At 36.5% G+C, this 20,551-nt stretch overlaps 1 protein-coding gene across 3 annotated transcripts; it reads left to right on the top strand.

Moving 5' to 3' along the window:
- Window positions 1-389: 389 nt before the first annotated feature.
- Window positions 390-20,314, top strand: Gs2 (glutamine synthetase 2). 3 transcript variants are annotated; one of them, XM_066739986.1, is made up of 4 exons: window positions 390-555; window positions 18,323-18,516; window positions 18,751-19,199; window positions 19,338-20,314. In XM_066739986.1, exons 2-4 carry the CDS (start codon window positions 18,333-18,335, stop codon window positions 19,812-19,814), a joined length of 1,110 nt encoding a protein of 369 aa, XP_066596083.1. In that variant the 5' UTR covers window positions 390-555; window positions 18,323-18,332; the 3' UTR covers window positions 19,815-20,314. The 3 variants fall into 3 exon arrangements, with proteins under 3 accessions (XP_066596083.1, XP_066596084.1, XP_066596081.1); XM_066739987.1 differs by lacking the exon at window positions 390-555 and adding an exon at window positions 11,051-11,208; XM_066739984.1 differs by lacking the exon at window positions 390-555 and adding an exon at window positions 13,922-14,129.
- The last annotated feature ends 237 nt before the right edge of the window (window positions 20,315-20,551 follow it).

Raw genomic sequence — 20,551 nt, 5'->3', positions numbered from 1 at the left:
GTTCGCAGAGTCATCACGATGATCGAATTATCTGATCCGTAGTAGCGGATTTATTCAAAAAAAAAAAAAAAGCACAGAAATATAAGAGATGATATTATATAGTTAATCTTTTAGAGCAATAATGATAATTTTCAAAGTGGTACAAGAGGAATGGTTGATGTTACACTGAAAGCACGATGATTCAACGTTAAAATTGAAGAAAAGGGGAAAAGAGGAGGAGGGGGGGGGGGGAGACTATGTACAGGGCGCATTAGAAAAAAGGGGTGGGGGCTAATGGGGAGTACAGGGGGCTACTCTCTCGATAGAAAAGGGGGTGGAGGGGGCCTAGGGGGGTACGTTGAATAAAGGGAGGGGGATTATGACGCCTGCGCTGAGATGCCCGACTACATAAGTCTGGTAGAGCCGCTCCTGCGCCAGTACCACAGGTCGCGTTCTTATCTTTGCCATTCAACAATCGCTCCAAGCTCTCAACTGCCTCGCGCGGAAGCTCCACTATTGCGCGCAGGTGTCCCTTTTTACCCGGAAACTGCTTCCCTTTTGTGAATAATCCCCACGGTAAGTCTTGCTCCTTTATTTTTTTTCTTTCTCATTCTCACCAATTATACCATTAATTTTTTTCTTCTCTCACATCACAATATTTTTCTTCCACCGTCGTTGAACCCCAACGAGTTCACAGCCCGTTCGCGAAAAGTCGGCCAAGTCGGGTTGAAATTGCTAAAAAAATACAAAAGAAAATGAAAGATCGTTTCTGTTAACTTCGCGTGCTTTTCTCGAGATTCAGATAAGCGAGTCAGTTTTAGTTCATGGAAATTAAAGCTCGAATGTTTTCTCGGTTATATTTCTCAGTGAATAAATTCGTTCTTCTGGCAGGAAAATGGATTTTTATAAATTGTTCGATTTCTCGCAGGTCGTAGAGTTAACGTTACGTCGAGATAGCGGTCGATGAAAAATTGAAAGATTTGCAGGAAATTGAGCAAAGCTTTATCTGCGGGCGTTTATCACTTTGAAAGATTTTTGCTTCATCCGAACCATGGTGAACCGTCGATTTGAAAAATAGCTTCGTTGAAATTTATAACGGAGAAGAAAACAAAAAGAAATAAGATAATTGATCACAACCTGAAGGATTCGCGTGCCGAGTTTGCTTACCTGAGCGCTCGTAGGGTGATTTACGATTATTCGATTTGATTGGCAAAGTGATAAACGTGACGTAATGAGAATGTAAATTGGTTCATTAATATACATACACACACACACACACACATATATATATATATATATATATATATATATATACATGTGTATAATAAATATATCATAGCCCATTAAATATTCGCGCCACGCTTTTTTGAAATCCTTGAGAGATTTCCTGCCTTACCGACAGGACATCAAAACAATTTATTTCCATTATAGCGAGAAAATGACGGGAATTTTCCGGAAACGTTCGTGTCACCGGGCAATTTGCACAATAATGAATTCCAACTAAGATAATTGAGCACTTCTTGCCGCTATATTTTCTGTTCTTGTTTTTTTCCTTTTTCTTCTTCTTCTTCTTCGTTCTCTCCCCTTGTTACTTTACCACAAACGACACTGACCCACTTGGTGGAAATAGAAGCTGCTGTCGAATCTTATGCAAATTTTATTCGCACTTCCCGAGCAAAAAAAGGACGAACTTGATAAAATCGATACGACGATTGGTTTGGAAGAAAATTTCAAGGAAATGCGCGATGAACGAGCCTTTGAAATATGCTGCGAGCTAATTAATCGGCGGCGAGTTTGAAATGAAGAAAGGGAGACAAATATATATATATATATATATATATATATACACACGTATCGTATAAGGACAGGAAGAGAAAATTCCAAATGACTCACATCTGATTATGAAATTAATGATTTTGGATCGAGTAAACATATTTTTCTGGAATGGATGAAAAATAAAAAGGTAGCTGGTCTGCGTAAGGTTGAATGAATTAATTTCAATCTAGCTGGATTAATCATTTTTGACAAGTAAACATATTTTCCTCGCGTTTCCCCGAGGCTACGCCATTGCATTGCGTAGACTTTAATCAGTTGAGTGGCAACACGTGGTGTCTATAGCTCGACTCCGATCGAACGATGCATGCACGTATATATAGTGTGTATAGATGTGCTATATATACCATTTCCTCTTAACAGATTTTGATTGTTCTATCAGCATCCCCGATCTGTCCTTTTCATCCGGCAATAAGTCTACATCCAAAATAGAATCTTCTTTGACCCCAATTAGGCTGATAATGGTAATGTAACAACGGCGGCCGAAAACTTATCATTTCGTTATTTTTGTCAATAATCGAGCGTCTTATCGCTCCTCGCACGGTTCTCTCAGGAGTTTTTCAGATGCCGAATATTAGCCTTATCGATCGTCGATGATCTAAGGTAAATAATGGAGAGTATCGACAAGACAAATACATCTCGATGACTTTAGGCTAAGATCTCCTCCATCTAATCGACCGTGATAAGAAGAATCGAGTGCTTTAAGCTATAAAACCTCGTGCCAACCAAGTGTCATAATAGATAACTTTTTTTTTATTTATTTGTTCACTAAAAAACAGCGAGAAATCCCCATTGGTACAATAAAAGGAGGGGGAGTGAAAAAGTTTGTATCCAGATAAAGTTATATCGCTTATTTTTTTCTTGTAGATAGGTATAATCTATATCTGCTCGTGTACCCTGTACATGCTCCAATTATGGTCAATCTATTCTTCCGCAACTAGCATTTAATATTAAACAGGAATATCTGTTAGATTTTCTGCGATGAAAAAGCGTAGGATTTTGTAATTTAAGTCTTATTGGTGTATTTGGATTTTTTTGATAATTTTATTACGTGTGAGAGATAGTTAAATATTGTAGGTTTAATATTTATTTTTTTTAAATTGTTAACTTTTTTATTTTTTTTGTTGTTATTGCAATAAAAATGTCAGCGATTGTCCGTTCAATTGCTCTTCCGGTAATCGAACGCCCGCTTTGATCCTCCCCCCTCCATTCTGTCAATTCAACAGACCCATCGTTCCCGCCTTTATCCTCAATGATCACGCGTTGTTTTTTTATTGCAAGGGTCTCCCTTGCACAATCTGTTAATTTTCTATTCTCTGCACTATTGAGCTGGTGCACAATAAGTTTAAGTATGACAAGTACATGTTTTATCATACCAACTTATTGCACTAGTTCTGCAGTGCAACAATAGAAACAGTTACTCGTTTTCATTCTTGTGCGGTTCTTGCCAGGGGATCCATACCGTTATAGTCAGACACGTATTTTAAAATTGATATTAAATGTAACGACAGATTTTTTTTTTCTTTTAATTTTATAAGCTTGGTTGATTATCCTGCTTATTTTTTATTTACGAAATTTACAATTCTGGATAAATTCGTTAAATGGAATAGCGAATTAACATCGGTATTGCTATCTGTGCACAGGCTATCGAATCAAGAGCATAACACTAATTGGTCGATTGATAGATACACATCTGTCTGTCTAATAATGAAAAATATCGTTGTTTCATCTCGGATTTTTTATACTTAAACCACGTGTGCTTGATACTATCGATTCAGTTTTAGAAATAAACAAAATTTAAATAACTTTATAAACAAGTATAATGAGGGATTGGTATGCAGAATTTGTTTAATTCTTAAAATAAATTTGCAAATAGCTATTGAGGAATAGCAAGTTGGAATATTTAATTAAATATAAAAACGAAGAAAAAAAACGAGACTTGAACATTCATAAACATTGGGAGCTTACCTGATTAGGTTATCATATTTTAGTTCAAGAATATTATTTAGGAAAACAATTTTCAAATTTATATCTCTATAAGAATTCTTGAAGTGGAATAGTGAAATATAGCACTAATTACTATCTATGGTCGGGCCATCAAATCGAGAGCCACGCCACTCGTTTGATTAACCTGTTTTGGACCGAAATTGTGTTAATATCAAGACGCTTATACATGTAGAAAGTGTTATGTAGGTATACTGCAGATCTGTCTGCTAAATAATGAAAAATAGCGTTGATTTAAAATTTCAAAATTTGGTGACATACAATTTATACAAATAATCTTATAAAAACGTTCTTTCAAACAAAGAAAAGTAAATATAAAGAAACAAAGGAAATTTAATGAATACTAGTTTAACAATAAATTTGCTAACAATTTTTCACCGATGTATTTACATTTGAAAGAAAATGGTCATTTGACCCGCTGACGATGCTCGTAGAAATAAAAAAATAGTAAAAAAGAAAAAGTGCAGCTGGTGGTAAATAGAAAGATCACGTGATAACTACATGTTCGATGACTTAAGATTTGTTGTCGAGTGATACAAGAAACGAGTATGACGTGTATGAACGTGAGACTGCAATGTGACTCAGTGAAGCGTGGCTAATCCGAACAGCTGATTCTCCAGGTTTTTCAGCCTTCGTGTGTCACTGACACTATCACTGTTTTTTCGCGTTTCTACGATATTTCTTTCTTAAAGAATCACCTGACTGCGAATGATCGAACGGTTATGCGAACAAAGAAAATTTGCAGAGTAAAATTAACTAAGTAATATGGGAGAAAGTGAGGCTGCAGGGGAGAAACAGGAACAAAATACTTGACGGAAATGTTTTGAGTGATGGCCGCTGGGGGAGCTTCCGGTAATTTCAAGATGGCGCAGTGAACTTGGCGCGCAAGCTGCGTCGGAGGGGGAAGGGGAGGGGGAAAGTAATCAGTTGTCGAAAAGCATCGACAGAGCTGAGAGCACGGATGGAGCCACAGCAGCACTATGTCAAGGGCAGCTAACTGAGTGGATAAAGTGGATTTGTTTTCGCGAGTAGTCATGGCGATGCAACGTCATCAACAATCGATTCAATATATCCGATCCCCTCGTAAATAAATCCCTTTCTCCCTTTCGTTTCACTTTCCGTCAAAAACTAACATTCCCTTTCCTTGACTGTTCACTCTCACCAACGACTTCCGACTACTAACCTCTTTACAACCTTGAATTCCTTTCAACCACTCAAACCTCGTTTCCTTGAACAGAAACTTGCCATTTAACGAGATATCTTTACGGATGGTAATTGACTAATCAATAATTTTACCGTTGCTGTACAATTATTATTCGTAATTATGGCTAATATTTTGACAAGATTTCCGTTATCCTTCAAGAATAACTAGTTTCCTGTTTTTTTTCTTCTTTTCAGTTGACTTGAAATTATTTTTATGGAAATAACCGTTACCGGCTTTCCAGGAAAAGATGGCTCTGTCCAAATTATCCAAAACTCTTTCTGTTTGGCGAATCGGGGTCAAAGAGCCGAGACACGCATCACCCCAAACAACTCAATTTAACCTTCTAGTTCAAAACACTATTGACCTCGCAGTATATTAACACCTAAGAACTTATCTCGACACGTGTTCGGAACCGAGTCTTTGGTAAAACTGAATTTCAAAGTGGCATTAAACGAAACAAAGAGTTTAATTAAGATACTAGTTTTTGTTTATAAAAAATTTATTGGAAAGATAAATATTTACTATTATAAATGTTTCAGGAATTTGTACATATAATTTTCACGAAGTTTTATTGAACTGTGAAAGTTTGATTTTGGAAAAGTTTCGTAATGGAAAAAGTAAGGTTAGAATAGCAAATATTTTGTATTGACGGAATGATATTTGAAGTAAGGCAAAACTGACCTAGGTGAATGGAACCGTTTGCTTCCCTTGACGTTTAGCGCTCGTCAGCACCTTTTATGATTATGTCATCTCTACCGTTAAACTATTATCGTTTGGTATTACTATACTCTGGTACGTGTGTGTCTTCCTGCCAATAATCTCTTCTTGCTCTCACTTTTCTCCTGCTTTCACGTTTTCACGAATAAATTTCAACTTCAAACACACACACACACACACACACAGGCAGTCTTATCTAATTTTAAGTATGAAACTGTAAAATTAATTATTATCTCATCGAGGATTAAAAGCGTGTGGATTATATCGTGAGATTCAATGGAAAATCGACAAATAGAATCTAATTACGATAATTGGAGAGCAAAAATCCCGGTAAGAGATAGCAGAGTTTGTTCCGATGAGCCATACACATCCATGGACTAAGAGCGTTATCGCGATAAAAGATGAAATCGCTGACTCGGCGCGATAAGGTAATTCGTTATCGATGACAATTATTTTTATGCGAGAGTATCTCAGTGATTATTTATAATTTTCTTTTTTCCGCTAGAAAACGTTTCCCTTTTGGATTTTTCGAGCTTTGGAATCGCACCTGCAGCTTCTCGCTTGGTAAACGAATCAAATTCATCGACAGTGCTCTTAACGTGCAACATAAAATCCTTTTTATGAAGAAGCTCGAGCAAAGATAAATGCAAAGAGAAGGAACTGTCGAGCGATACCATTTACTTGTTGGCATTAGGAGCTAACTAAACACGATTGTTAAGATTCCTTGAGCTTGACCCTGCGCAAAGACAAGGTCAGAATTGCTGGTAAACAGTTGGTTTATCGTCAGACGTTATTGTCCTGATAAGCTTTTTGTGTCGAGAAAGCTGCTCTTTCGAGACCGGAACCCAATTCTCGTCCCTTGCACTTTTGATTCACGCTACTATTTTCGAAATTGGCTACGCTCACCAATATAGCAGCGCACTCAGGCATAGATAAACTTGTGTATATATAACGTTGCACGGCTGCACGCGGATAATGCATTTTACCTCGGTCATCCGTCAGTCGCTCACGGTGAAGTTTTAGTGCACACTTGGATAAATGATCGTATGATCATCGCTCAGCACCAGGTAAATGATGGTGGAACTGACTCCCTGCGTATATTTTTGCGATTTTAAATTTTTGTTTATATACGTATACCAAAATCGTTTGAAGCTACGTTCGAATATTTCATCGAGACTCGAGTAGCTCCTCTTTGTTATTGTATTATTACGGTGAATTTTCATGAAGTTTCTTCATTGTTGATTTTTTAATCTACGTCAATTGTTTTACACACTTTACGTTAAAATGATAAATAAAAATGTCAGAAAAACAAAACGCGTAAAGTAAGAATTTTTGCATAATTTTTTCTCGTTAATAATTCTTTTAAATAAATTATAAAGCTCGTCAAAACATCAATATTTAGTTTATCGCTTGATTAGGCGCTGTTTTTGGTCTGCGTACGTTAATTCCTTCACGGTGGTACATTGATTAATTAATTGCTGTATTGACAAGGAGACTTGTTTTTTACGCGTAATTAACAATTTTTCTGTCCATTAACGTGTTTCACGCACCGTCTGCCTTATTTTTCATTATGACACACTGGAATTCTCGCCGTTCGTTCAGCCTTTGTGTCGTTGTTGGCTTTTGTTAGAAATAAACTTTGAACATTAGTTTTCTGCCAAGTAAAAAATAATTTCCGCCCGAATGCAATAAAAATGTATCATTATTTCGGTTCGTTCGAGTCGAAGTATTCTCGAGCGTTAATTAAAGTCGATAAGGAAAGCAATTAAGTTGAGAAACGACAAAGGAAATTTGAGAAAAGCGTTAATGGACAAAGAAATGAGTTTTTCTCGTGATTTGACATGTATACGTTTGTTATTAAAGAATTTAGTCAAAGTTGCGAGCCGTGATTATAGAGAATCAGCTGAGCAATTGAGCTAAGTGTGATTAGTCGAGTGCATTTATTATTGTGCCACCTGTATGCCACGCGCTGTTAAATATTTATAAACAATGATGCTGCGTGATCGGCCTTCGCTGGCTGCGGGAACGTGGTATCTTTATTCACGCAATATAAATGACCTTGACACTCGAAAAATTAGCTCTGCAATTATTCTGCTTGGGTAACGAATGATCGACCATCGTTAGAAAAGAATTTTTTTTCTTCTGAGAGATCCACTGCATCCCTCTCTTTTTTTTATATTCCAAACTTGGTAAATTTGTCTTTATTTTTATCGATGGCTGATCATTGCTAAACAGAGCTGGAAAGATCCGGAGCGACAGGAAATAATAGATCGAAACATCAACAGCTTTGTTTAGATAGTAGCCATTGGCCCCAAGAGTATACCACTTGGCAGTGTCGCAAATTTCTAATCTATCGTCAAATGACTCAATAGCACCGTTTACATAACGATGAAATAAGAAAACTAGGAAGAAGAGGGGGAGGAGCCCTTGGCAGTGATAATAATTTTAAGAAATCCTTGACGTATCGCTCGAGAATAACAATATTAAAAATTTCAAAGCTTCGTTTTAAAAGCTTTCGAAACATTCACTGTGTCATCTCCAAGCTTTTACTGATTCTGTGTAATCATATTTTATGGAAAGCCAATGGAATAATTTTACAAAATTCGTAGTAAAACTTTTTTCATCATATTTTCTTTATAAAAAAATGAGTACATGCAGAATCATGAATAAATTAGTAGAGGAGCTTTTAAAATATTGTCTTTGTTATCTGCGAGATTTATTCGACTTGAATTAAGCAATTTAGCTCTTTGATGAATAATTGAATCGAATTAAAAGAGGAAGATGGATTTTAATAAAGAATCGAGGAAACAAACAATGAAATGTTGGAAAAAATTGTGAATAAATGCACAGGCTTATACAGCTGAAGAAAATCTATAAAGAACACTGACCTACTCTGTTAACAGCAAGCTTTAATACCCCGTATACATAGTATAGAAAACGTAACGTGCATTTCTAGCATTCGCTATATTAATTCTAGATCAGTAAACTTTTTACCTTTTATCGTCGGTTCTCACCGTGTTATTGTACATAAATTATATGTGAAAAAGTACCTATGTTATATTGTACAAATACATTTATTTCAATTTTTATGTCCACGTACTTTTCAATTAACAAAGATGAGTGAAAAGATTAAAACTTTTTTGATCCGTTGCCCGAATTGGCGCAATCACCAATTAAAGACGTGCGATAAATAACCATCTAAGTGTCGAAAGGAAAATTTTGTTTTGCAGTTGAATTTCTCCACACGTGCCCTCTGTGATATTAATTAACTAATTAAACATGAGTTATCGTGTTTTAATATTTTATATAGATTCCGAACAATTGTAACTTCGTCTAAACGTATCAATCTAAAAATTATCTCAAATAGTTTTAATTATAAAATTATTACAAGATTTTTTTCTTTATTATTCTATTTTTATATAAAATTCTTCAACCAAACTGCAAAAATATACTCGACCATAAATATTCGATATACACTTTGCAATACTAATAAACTATTTAAATACCACTTATCACATCTTCATCTCGTTTTTTGTTTTATCAGATAACGTTTCCAGCTAACCCTGGTCGAAAAATAGGTACCTTGACTCAAACAAAAATGTGGACTGCGAAGCCAAACTTCTCCAAAATCTGGTTTTGTTTCGAATATTTAAAAACTGACTTGTAATCAGCATCAAAATTCTTCTATTAAAAAAAAGGAAAAAAAAATCGAAACCCATCTTTTAAAATTATAGACTAAAACAAAAAGAGTAATTTATATTTTATCCAAAATCTAAGAATCAAAATTTCTATCCCAAAACTTGATTTTGTTCGACGAAATATAAATCAAAGATTCTGTAAATTTCCAAAATTCGCACTCGGACTATTCGTTACGCGTCATTGATAAAACAGTTCTCTACCGTGTTGCCGCTGTATCTTTCCAATTTGCTGGTTCAATTATCGCCACGGAAATTATCCACCGAGCTGGCATCGTCACTTATTTTAACCCACGCATCAAAACTTGAAGAAAACGATGCAAATGAATTTTACGAGCGAGAGGCTGAGCGTATAGGAGTGGAGAAAGAACGTGGACTGATCAATGAAGGGAAAATCTAAATTAAAATGAAGCCCTGCAACTAGCAATCATCCATCGAAGCACGAGGAATTATTTTCTTTTCTTTTAACGCTTCAGTTTTACGAGCGAAGAATTTTGTCCACCTTCGATTTGTCCCATTGGTCGAAAGTTATTTTTTTTTTTTGTGTTTTCAAAGATCATTCCGAGTTTTCCCGGAAGCGTGAAAATTGTCCATAGATTCTTCGTGGAACCACAGACTTTATTTGTTTCTAATAAGGAATCATTGAAATTACGTGGCTTCGTGCATAAATTTTGTTGGGCATCCAAGCAACGTTACATTACCTTGTGGCTATAACGTCGCGAATTTATTGGGTCACACGACAGCTTGCGACAAGGAAACTCTGACACGCTATAAAGCGTTCCACTGACCTACAGCATTCATTGGTATTGGTATTCAATGATCCTGTGTATGCTTCGTGCGAAATAACACCCCTCGATCATCGCTGATAAAGCAATCTGACCACGTGATCGCAGAAATCTTAAACAGTTGCAAATCCTAATCTTTGTAATTAAAGGACTCGCTTGAAAGAGTAATGAAAATTATGAACGATCAAGGATCGTCTTTTCCCTTCACTTTTTCCGGACCAGAAAACAAATATTTATTTTCCTTAATTTTTGCAACGTACAATTTTTTTTCTTCATTTTATATCTTTATCGCGTAATTTCGATAATTCGTCCTTAAATTTTTACGACATTGATGAAAAATGATAATCATGGATATTCGATATTTTGTTTTCGTCTTGTATGTTAATGAGCGAATTAACAAATTGAATATTTATCCATGTTAATTTTTTAAATGAAAAATTTTAATTTTGCAACTTGCAAGAAATAAGTTTGATAATTTTTTTGTCAAGTCTGATATTTTTGGTCGTTACATTATTTTACCGAGATTTCATCGAGTTTTCTCGTGGTTGATGAAAATGAAAAATATTAGTGGTCCACTTTGCGCAAGAGAGCTATATGTATAACAGTCGTGTTTTTGTCTGTCCTCTTATCGGTCGAATTGACAAATTGAGTGTTTATCGTGCTCGGCGAGCATTGGTAAAGGCAGGAAAAGTTTGCACGTGCTTACTAAATGAATAACCACCCGGAACCAAGTCCAATAACTTATCAGCGACCTCCACTCACGTATATAAACCCAGTGTACCCATGGAAAACTCTCATTTCAGTTCCTGGTTCCACTTAAAAATTTACTAAACGCGAGGAATTTTCAATTTTTCTCTCGATTAAACTGAAAACCCCCCACTTTTTTTCATCTCACACGTGCGAGTTGCTTTAAAGAACAAATGGATATTTTCAACTGTGTTTAACGTGAGAAAAATGTTGCCTTACCAATAAAGGGATTATCCACTGATTTGTAAGTAGATGGGAAAATATTTCTCGTTATAAACCTTTTGACATTGCAAATTACAAAGGTGAAAAATTCCATAATATTTATTCACAACGCTTATTTATCTTGTAGTTTGTAATTGAGAAAATCTACAATCTCTTGAAATAATTTATTGGTTTATTAAGTACAGTTTTAAATGAATGCAACAAAAACCTTTGGACAACAAAATTTTATTATATTTTTGTCTATATAAACAAAATTTAGTAATTCTCATATTAACCTCTTTATCAATACATCCTGAAAATTTTTGAATAAAGAGTATAATTTTGCTTGAACATGATTGTTTTCTTTTTGAAAAAATTGTTCTACAAATTCAATATATACGTGTGTTATGTATAGTCGTCAAACTGACTGCTGATCGATATTTCGATCAGTCCCGTTCTCGAAGGGTCGAATTAGAGTCGGGAGCAATTTTCCTGCGTAGAACAGGGTTTAACTACTTGGAAGACACTCGTCGTAAAGTAGATACGGTTGCACACATGCAGACGAAGAGGCAACGTAAACAAACGTTTACGACTAATGTTAAATTATTGATAATGTAAACAAGAGTGAAGTAGTGACTGAGTCACCACGTGGATTTGTATAAACAAATGCCACCCAACCCCTCCACTCGATGCTACCAATAATAATAATATCGTTTTATAACGGAACGAGGAAGCAATAATTGAAATAATGGAACGCTTAAAAACTTTGTTCGCCTAATCGTTTGAAAATTGTTTGCTCGGATCGAGAGAAAGCAAAACAAGAATCAGTGATGGAGATTAAGGGGCTATCTCAGTGCGTGCGTTGTTCAAGGACCAAACGCGTGGCGATAATGACCGATAATGAAAGTGTAACGAATATGAGGAAAAAAACTGTTACACATTCAAAAGGAGAAAATTCAAATTCATCGATGATTAATAACATTTTCTTCAAATTTTCTTACGTAATTTCGACGATTAATGTTTGTTTAATTAATATTATAATCGAGGGCAGAGGATTAATCGATCAATTTTTTTTCCTTCCACGATGAATTTGCTGATAATGACAAAAATGGAATTATGAAATTGGGTTGCAATATTGGCTGGAAAATGGAAGGAGTTATACCACTTCCGTTAACTATATGCAGTAGTGTGTGTGTGTGTGTGTGTGTGTGTGTGTGTTATTTTTAACGAGTAATGACGAATATTTATGAGTGTACGTCCGCTGTTTGTTTTCGATAAGAAGTCTAAACTGCAAAGAGTTTGTGGCTGCGTGAAAAATTATCAGTGAGAGGATTAGATGTCACTGACCAGATTTCGAGCCTCGCTATTGGACAATCGCAGACCTTGCATTTATCTCGAGCTTGGACGACAATTAAATCTCGAGACGAACTTTGCTATAAGGTTTAATAGTCTTAGAACGGCGTGAACGTTAAATTGCAATAAGCAGTAAAAAAGCCTCGTCAAAACCTGAGCGAAAAAAATTTTATACCGGGTGTAATATTTATTCGCTTAACTCAAAAATTCTGGAAAGAACAAAGGATTGTAAAAAATGAATTTTTGTACATTTTTTCAATCTGCATTTGTAAATTTTAACGATTTTTTAATTGGTCCATGAGGCTTTGATTTTTTTGTAATTTTAAAATTTAATTAATAGCAGCTTTTAATTGCCACTTGTTTGAACAAAATTACAAATGATTTTAATTTTTTAATAAAATAGATTTTTGAATATGTATTACTTCAGTTTGAATGATTTTTTCCATACGAGTGACACGTATCAGTTTGAAATTCGCGTTTGTTTATGTTATATTTATTTGATCGCCAAGTTTACGAAAGTATTAAGGACTGATTTTATAAAAAAAATTTAATTCTATTTTTACCACTTTCTTCCAAAATTACTCCAAATCTAATCCGATCAATCTCAAATTCTCTATCTGCTGTAGAAGATACTTATCAAATTATTGCTTTAGATCCTCTCTGTTTCCAATAATTCTACTTTTTCCACTTACTCGTTTGTTTATCAATCCTAAATCTAAACATCACCCCCACCTCCCTTCCCCCCTATAACATTAAAATTACCACTCCCTGCTATATTTACTCCTTTATCCATTACACTATTAAAATTTCCATCAAATAATTGATCATCCCTGATAAAAAATTACAAATGGTACTCGTACGAACATAGATTGCTTAAAAATTTATTTATAGACTACTGTGACAAAAGTAAAACTTTGTCGAAATGGTTAATTAAATTACAAAGAAAATTAAGTTGTACGACAAAGCACGAATGCTCAGATATAATACACAATTGGAATTAGATCCAAAATAAATCAAATATTTTCCACTCGACTATTATACAATTTACAACAAAAATATTAAGACAATTAAAAAAAAGAAGCAAATACCTCTTCGATATAAAGAATAAACATCGAGTGGAAAAATTGTTCTACGATTTCTCGAGTGTTAATCATGCATCATCAGCACTGAACGGTCCATACTGGAACGTTAACGCAACGATCAACAAGTAGTCGTGGAAATAGTCTTCTCTAAGGGGGATTCGATTTGGGGTCGTGGCAAAGAAAAAAATTTTGTTTACAAGAGTCGTGCGAGTGCGGACCGAATTTCTTGATGAAAGCTGGCGACAGTGAGCGCGATTGGTTATGGTGGGCGTGGTAGGGGAACCCACATAAAAGCTGCGAACCCTGACGAGGTCGCTCAGTGCTGGATGCGTCCTTATCGCGTGCTTTTCGCAACTTTCGCGCATTCCAATTAACCTCGCTGTTAAAACGGACTCTCCGGAAAATCTTACTGCGAACTCGAGAGAAACGGCAGGATGAACGCGGGAATCCTCATGAGGGTCTGCGGACCCAAGATGATGCAGAAAGCAGCGAGTGAGAAGCCCTGGATCGCAGTCACCAGGTGTTTCAGGTGCGTTTATCACGTAGCACTGCTCGACCAGTTCATTTTCTGTTTACATCCAACGCGCATGCGCGAGTTCCGTGCGCAATGCCTCGCAACCTACTCTCGCAATGTCAACCAATTGTCAAATTTTGTCCACTCTCGCTGCTCGCCTACTTTCAAAATCGTTGCCAAATTTCCTTGGACAATTCCCACTTTCTTCCCGAAGTTTTCTTCGTTCTCCGGTCGCTTCGATGAATTTCCTCGTTGCTGCTAATTTTTAGCACCGAATTTCAACGCGTGGCATTAAATTGCAGAGCGAAGGAGCGAAATTTGCAGTTTTAATCTGGCACGGATTCGAGGGGGGAACCGCGAATAAGAATGGGAATTTAATCAGTCCCTTATCACAGTGCGATTTGCGGCTGGAGTTTCAAGTAAAACGCTGAATTATGTAATTGGAGAGGCGAGAAAGCGAGAGGATTTTTTGCGTGCGAATGCGAAAAGAAATAATGGCTCGATAGTCGATTTTCCGTCGATGGACGTAAGGCTGCTTTGCAAACGCTTTTCATCCAGCCTGAATATTCTGCTATAGGCCTGAAAACACACCGTGAATTCCCTGCGTGTTTCTATTTGTGGTAATCCGTGCTGGATGCTTACACGTGTTATTTTTTCTCCAGAATTAAATCATCCCGGCCTTGAAAATCGTACGACGAATGTTGAAACGTGTTTCTTTAATCTCGTCCCTCCTAAACATAAGCGGCGGCGGCGACGACGACGACGACGACGAAGAAGAAATTGCATTTTGATGAATATTCTGGCAAGTGTTGTCCAACAAAAAAAAAAATAATGTAACGAGTGGAATATTACAGCCGCTTGACGACGAGATCCGGGACTTCAACTTTGCACATACTGAATTTAAATAAGGTTTCGCGCCGAGCGATTCTCACAAACGCTTTTGCAATTCTTCGTCACCTCGTTTGTTAGTAAAATTTTCCATGCTTGCAGGATGGGTCGAGAAAACAGTAGAACGCTGCGTGGTTTTTGATGTATATGTATACTTTATTGGGTAAAAGTTTTCAGGGGTCGAGTAGGAACTATGAAGTAAATTAAATAATAATGGAAAAACTGGAATATCGATATAGATTGGGTATTGAAATATCTTATGACATCCCTGGATATCGTAATGACGTATCTCCAAGAATTGGTGTGTAAAGTCCCTCGTTTTGTGTGTATATATATATATATATATATATATGCGCCCCAACTGTGTACTTTCTACCAGCGACATTTAGCTACACAACAAACCGGTAAACTATATATATATATATATATGTTCAAATTGACCTTATTACTAGATCCACGTTGTCACCCCAGCATCGTACAAGTTGTAAATAATGCTGCATTCTATCGTGACTTTTCTGGGACTTGGAAGCATAAAAGTTTTATTTACATTTTTTGTCGCGCATGTAGAATATATAAGAGGCGTAATTTTTCAACGAACCAAATAATTGGATTGCGTGTTTTAACAGCTGACGAGTCCCAAAAAATTCTGGTATTGCTCTCTCGGTTCCACTCGACTTTCTCCGCCCCTCCGTATGTTTTGATCAGTTTCGTGGAACGGGAGAATAGTGGGGACGGGGACCGAAGGCCAAGGCTTTCTTAACCAACAGTCGCGTTCTTAAATTACATTTTAAGACCGGTGGACTCCCAACGCATTTTACGATCGAAACACGCGAATATCGCTCGTTTTAATCTACCTTTATTATCTTAACGCGTTATTTCTTCCTTAGTTTACCAACTATTAGTATAGAATTTATGAATATACCTTCTTCTCGTTTTCTGTTTCTTCTTCTTTTTTCACTGAGCATTAATTTTCTCAGTAAAGTCAACGCGACGCAGCTTATTTGCGTGGCCCCATTTAATAAGATAAATTGGCCGTATTCGGGTTTTTTGCCCCCACGGGATGAGTCACTCGTATACAGCGAATTTTACACATTTCAATTAATTTTTTACTTTCGTTGTACGCGACGAGGATCATTGGTCTGTCGTATCATTGTATACATATACTGTATATAGAATACAAGTAGGTCGGTGAACGCGATTACTCACACAACAACACACAGGCTCCTCTCAAAATCCAAGATGGATGTCTCTCGTCAGGAGCGATACAAGGTTCGCTTTTAGATTACATGTTTTCTAATATATATATATATATATATATATATGAATCAAGAAACGGAGTTTGAAATTTTTTCTGGGTCAGTGGAGTTCGAGCTGATAATTAAATTACGTCAATGAAGTAATCCAGAGAGCAAAATAATTGGATAAGTTTGTCGTTGTGGAAAACTATATAGATAAATGAACAAGTTTGTTCGATAAAATTATGATAAACGATGAGAAGAGAGGAGAGGATTGTAAGGAGTATATATATATATATATATATATATATATCGAAAGAACGCGAGAGATCCATCCGACAAGTGTGTCGTGCGTGTATTCTCGGTTGAAGACCCCACCTTGTACGTCCCGATGACGCGCTCAAGTTCACGCGTGCAACTCGTGCAACACGCGTGATGCGTGGGCGCACATTTTCCTCCTGGGCCAAGGTTCGATCCCAGGATCATTCCGCAATGCTCCTCCAATTTGCCAACTGCTTTTATCTCGCGATTAAATCCAGCCAGATGTCACGGACAATCCGATATTGCTTCCCAAAAACGCTGTAATATAAAGATACTCTCCGACCTTATCTAAAAATACTCAAATCTTATCTGACAATGCAATCGATTGTTCCAATGAAAATAATCGAGTGTTTGTGAGAGCGGATATACTCGAATAGTACTATATATATTGATGAAATACTGGTAGAGAATTTTTCTGCTTTCTGAAGTCGAAGAAATTGCATTCATGGATTGCTGAAGATTTGTTCTTTTGTCAATTTTATTCATTCTTTCGGTTCCAGTTGCTAGTGTGTGTTAGGTAAATATTTTGTTTCAATCGAATTCGGAGAATTGGTTATTTTTAATAATTAGAAAAATTGACCAATCAGTCTGAACAAACCTTTCTTAACTATGGTATATATGTATATATGTTTTGTAAGTTTACTCAAAGATATACAGAATCGATTAGTCAATAAGGTTACGACGAAGATATCTTGAGCTTGTTTACGTTTTCTTTTTTTCACTCTTCTTGGACTTTCATACCCGAAACTTGGCGTGCCACTACAATATGACAAACTGTTATTAGGCGAGAGTGTCTTAAAAATAGTACGAGCTGGTCATGAATAACACAAAGCATTTTATTTACGTTCGAATTGATGCATTTATCTCGGAGATGATATGTCCTTGCAACTTTGGAGACGTGATCGTGGAAAAAAATTATTAAAATAAAAGTTGTCTCCTTTGAAGAGAACGTAGGATTCAATATTCAGTTGAAGGGCACGCGAAGGTTACTTAATAATTTTTATTGTCTACTCTTGTAGCTTGTTTCAAGAGTTTTCTAAAACACTATGCTTGATACCATCGGAAACTAAAGACAATTAAGGATAATTTAAATTGAAACCATGTATACGTGTATTATTATTATTTCATAATTAAATATATGAAAAATAGTACCGTTGAGTAGTAAATTAATCAAGCTTTCGAAAGGAATAAAGAAACCCGTTCTATACTGGCTTTATAAGCCTCTTATCAAAATGTGTAGCCTTTTTTACTTTTTATTCTCGTGTAAGACAGTGTATTTGATTCGAACTTCGTTAATCTGAAAAGTAAAAAATGGTATCAAATTTTTCAAAATTTCTCAGAGGAAATAATTCAAACCTCGATTGTCCAAGTGCTACTGCACATTGAACGACAATGCATGGAACTTTCGGCCTAGCAATGACATTTATAATGAAGAAATAATAAAACAAAAAAACACCCTATCCACGTAACATGCGTACCTATAGGAACTATTAAGAATCATAATAATGGAAAATATTAGAAGAGAAAGATTTTTTAGAAAATAAATTTTATTACACTAACTTATACTAATATAGAAAAAGTACACAAGCAAAAGTTTATAACAGTTATATTGATTCTTGACTTCAACCGAATATATTGATAAATTCATGTTGGAAATTTGACCGTTTGGAAAGTTCAATGAATTGCTTGTTTTGATTTGAAGCTTAGCAAACAATGGGATTTCGTGGAAGGGATTTTAAAATAGCACGAATATTTTGGTTACAGCACAACAATAATGTCGCGCACCGTTTTGAAGGATTCGCCAAATGCGGCCTTAGATAAGACGATATTAAACAAGTACCTGGATCTCCCACAGCCGGAGGACAAAGTTCAAGCAAAATATATCTGGATCGATGGCACCGACGAAGGTCTACGTTGTAAAACACGCACCCTCGATTTCGTGCCCAAACATCCATCAGGTTTGTAAACACTACCGAGTCTACTGTTTTTCTTTTCTCGGAAAATTCAGATATTTGCAAAAATGGACGATTTATGTTTTTTTCCTAGTCCTAAATACTATATCTACAAAAATTACAATTTCTTCTTAATTGGCGGAACAAAATTTCACTGCAATTAGACTTTTGTCAATAATCAATGCGATAGGTATCCGAATATTGACCGAGTCAAGTTTTAATGACTTTGTGAATTTTTAGAATTACCATCGTGGACTTACGATGGAAGCTCGACATATCAAGCGGAAGGAGGTAACAGTGATATCTTCCTGAACCCGGTAGCAATTTATCGGGACCCGTTCCGTCGTGGGAATAACAAGCTTGTTCTCTGCGACACCTACAACAGCGACAAAACTCCGACAAAGACAAACTTCCGGCAGAAAGCTAATCAAGCGATGCAGACCGTGAAGGCTCACGAGCCTTGGTTCGGAATTGAGCAGGAATATACATTCCTGGACTTCGATGGAAGGCCCCTTGGCTGGCCCAAGAATGGCTTCCCGGGGCCCCAGGGACCTTACTACTGTGGAGTTGGTGCCGATAAGGTTATTGGACGTGACATTGTCGAGGCCCACTACAGAGCTTGCCTCTACGCTGGTGTTAAAATCGCAGGAACCAACGCTGAGGTTATGCCCTCGCAATGGGAGTTTCAGGTAAACACTGTCTCGATTTGAAATTAATTTTAAAATTTTCTGTACACGAATTTGCTATATGAGAGAAAGACACTATCGCGTTTTGTGGGTATACCAATTTTCACTCGAAGAGAGCTTTATTTGATAATTTCTATGCAGGTTGGACCATGCGAAGGCATAAGCTGCGCCGATGATCTCTGGATGGCCAGGTTCCTGTTGCATCGCGTCGCCGAGGAGTTCGGCGTGATCGTGACTTTGGATCCGAAGCCGGTAGATGGCTCGTGGAACGGTGCCGGTGCACACACCAATTTCTCAACAAAGGCTATGCGTACAGAGAACGGAATAGCCGAGATCGAGAAGGCGATCGACAAATTGAGCAAGAAGCACTTGAGGCATATTCAAGCCTACGATCCACGTGGAGGAAAAGACAACGAGCGCAGATTGACTGGTAAATGCGAGACGAGCAGCATTCACGATTTCAGTGCAGGTGTCGCCAGCAGGAACGTCAGTATTCGTATCCCTCGTGGTGTCGCTGAGGAGAAGAAGGGGTACTTGGAAGACAGAAGACCCAGCAGCAACTGCGATCCTTACTCTGTCTGCGATGCGCTTGTACGCACCTGCCTCCTTAACGAATAAACACCCAAATCTTTCAAATTCGTTCGATAAAAAAAAGGCGAGGCCTCCAAATCATCTGTATCCCATCCTCGTGAATCTTCGTGCTCTTTGCCCAACGAATGTCCTACAGATTTTTTGGAAGCACAACATATATCACAGTTATTACTAGGAGCTGCAGAGACGTTAACTCTCTGCTGTGTATATATAGGCTGGAAGCATGTGAAAGTAAATATCAATATTTTACGTATGATCTAGTTGTATTTAATAGAGAAAAGTGGTAAGAAATTGAGCGCGCTCGAGGTATATATATATAAAGTAAGATACCTTAAGTTAACTATAGTTGTCTCTCATATACTTCATCATTAAAAACATTAAATTTTAGAATGATTTTATTACGGATCTTTAAGAAATTTTATAAGCCATCGCGCACCCGAAGCTCTTTTATCCGAGTTATTATTTAGATTAATTTTATGAAATTGTATTCAGTATCTGTCGTGACAATAAATACACATGTAAATTTTGTTCAGTATTGCCTTATTGTACCAAAATAGCATTATGTAGCTTTGCATTCAAAGATTTAGATTTGATTCGCGCGAAGGTTTACTTATTTTACAAAAAAGGAAAAGGTAGAGCTAAAATAATCATTGTCGCGCAACCCAAATGCCAAGCTGAAAAATAACTTAAAATCGCATGTTAAACCATTATTAAAAAGTGTTCCCACAACATTTATGCTCATGCTCCAGAGATGGTAGCACATC

Source organism: Prorops nasuta, unplaced genomic scaffold (genome assembly GCF_024137725.1).
Source record: "Prorops nasuta isolate Cenicafe-Biocafe unplaced genomic scaffold, Cenicafe_Pnas_1.2 PNAS00022, whole genome shotgun sequence".
Classification (NCBI taxonomy): Eukaryota; Metazoa; Arthropoda; class Insecta; order Hymenoptera; family Bethylidae; genus Prorops; species Prorops nasuta.
This window is presented reverse-complemented; position numbering and strand designations above follow the sequence as displayed.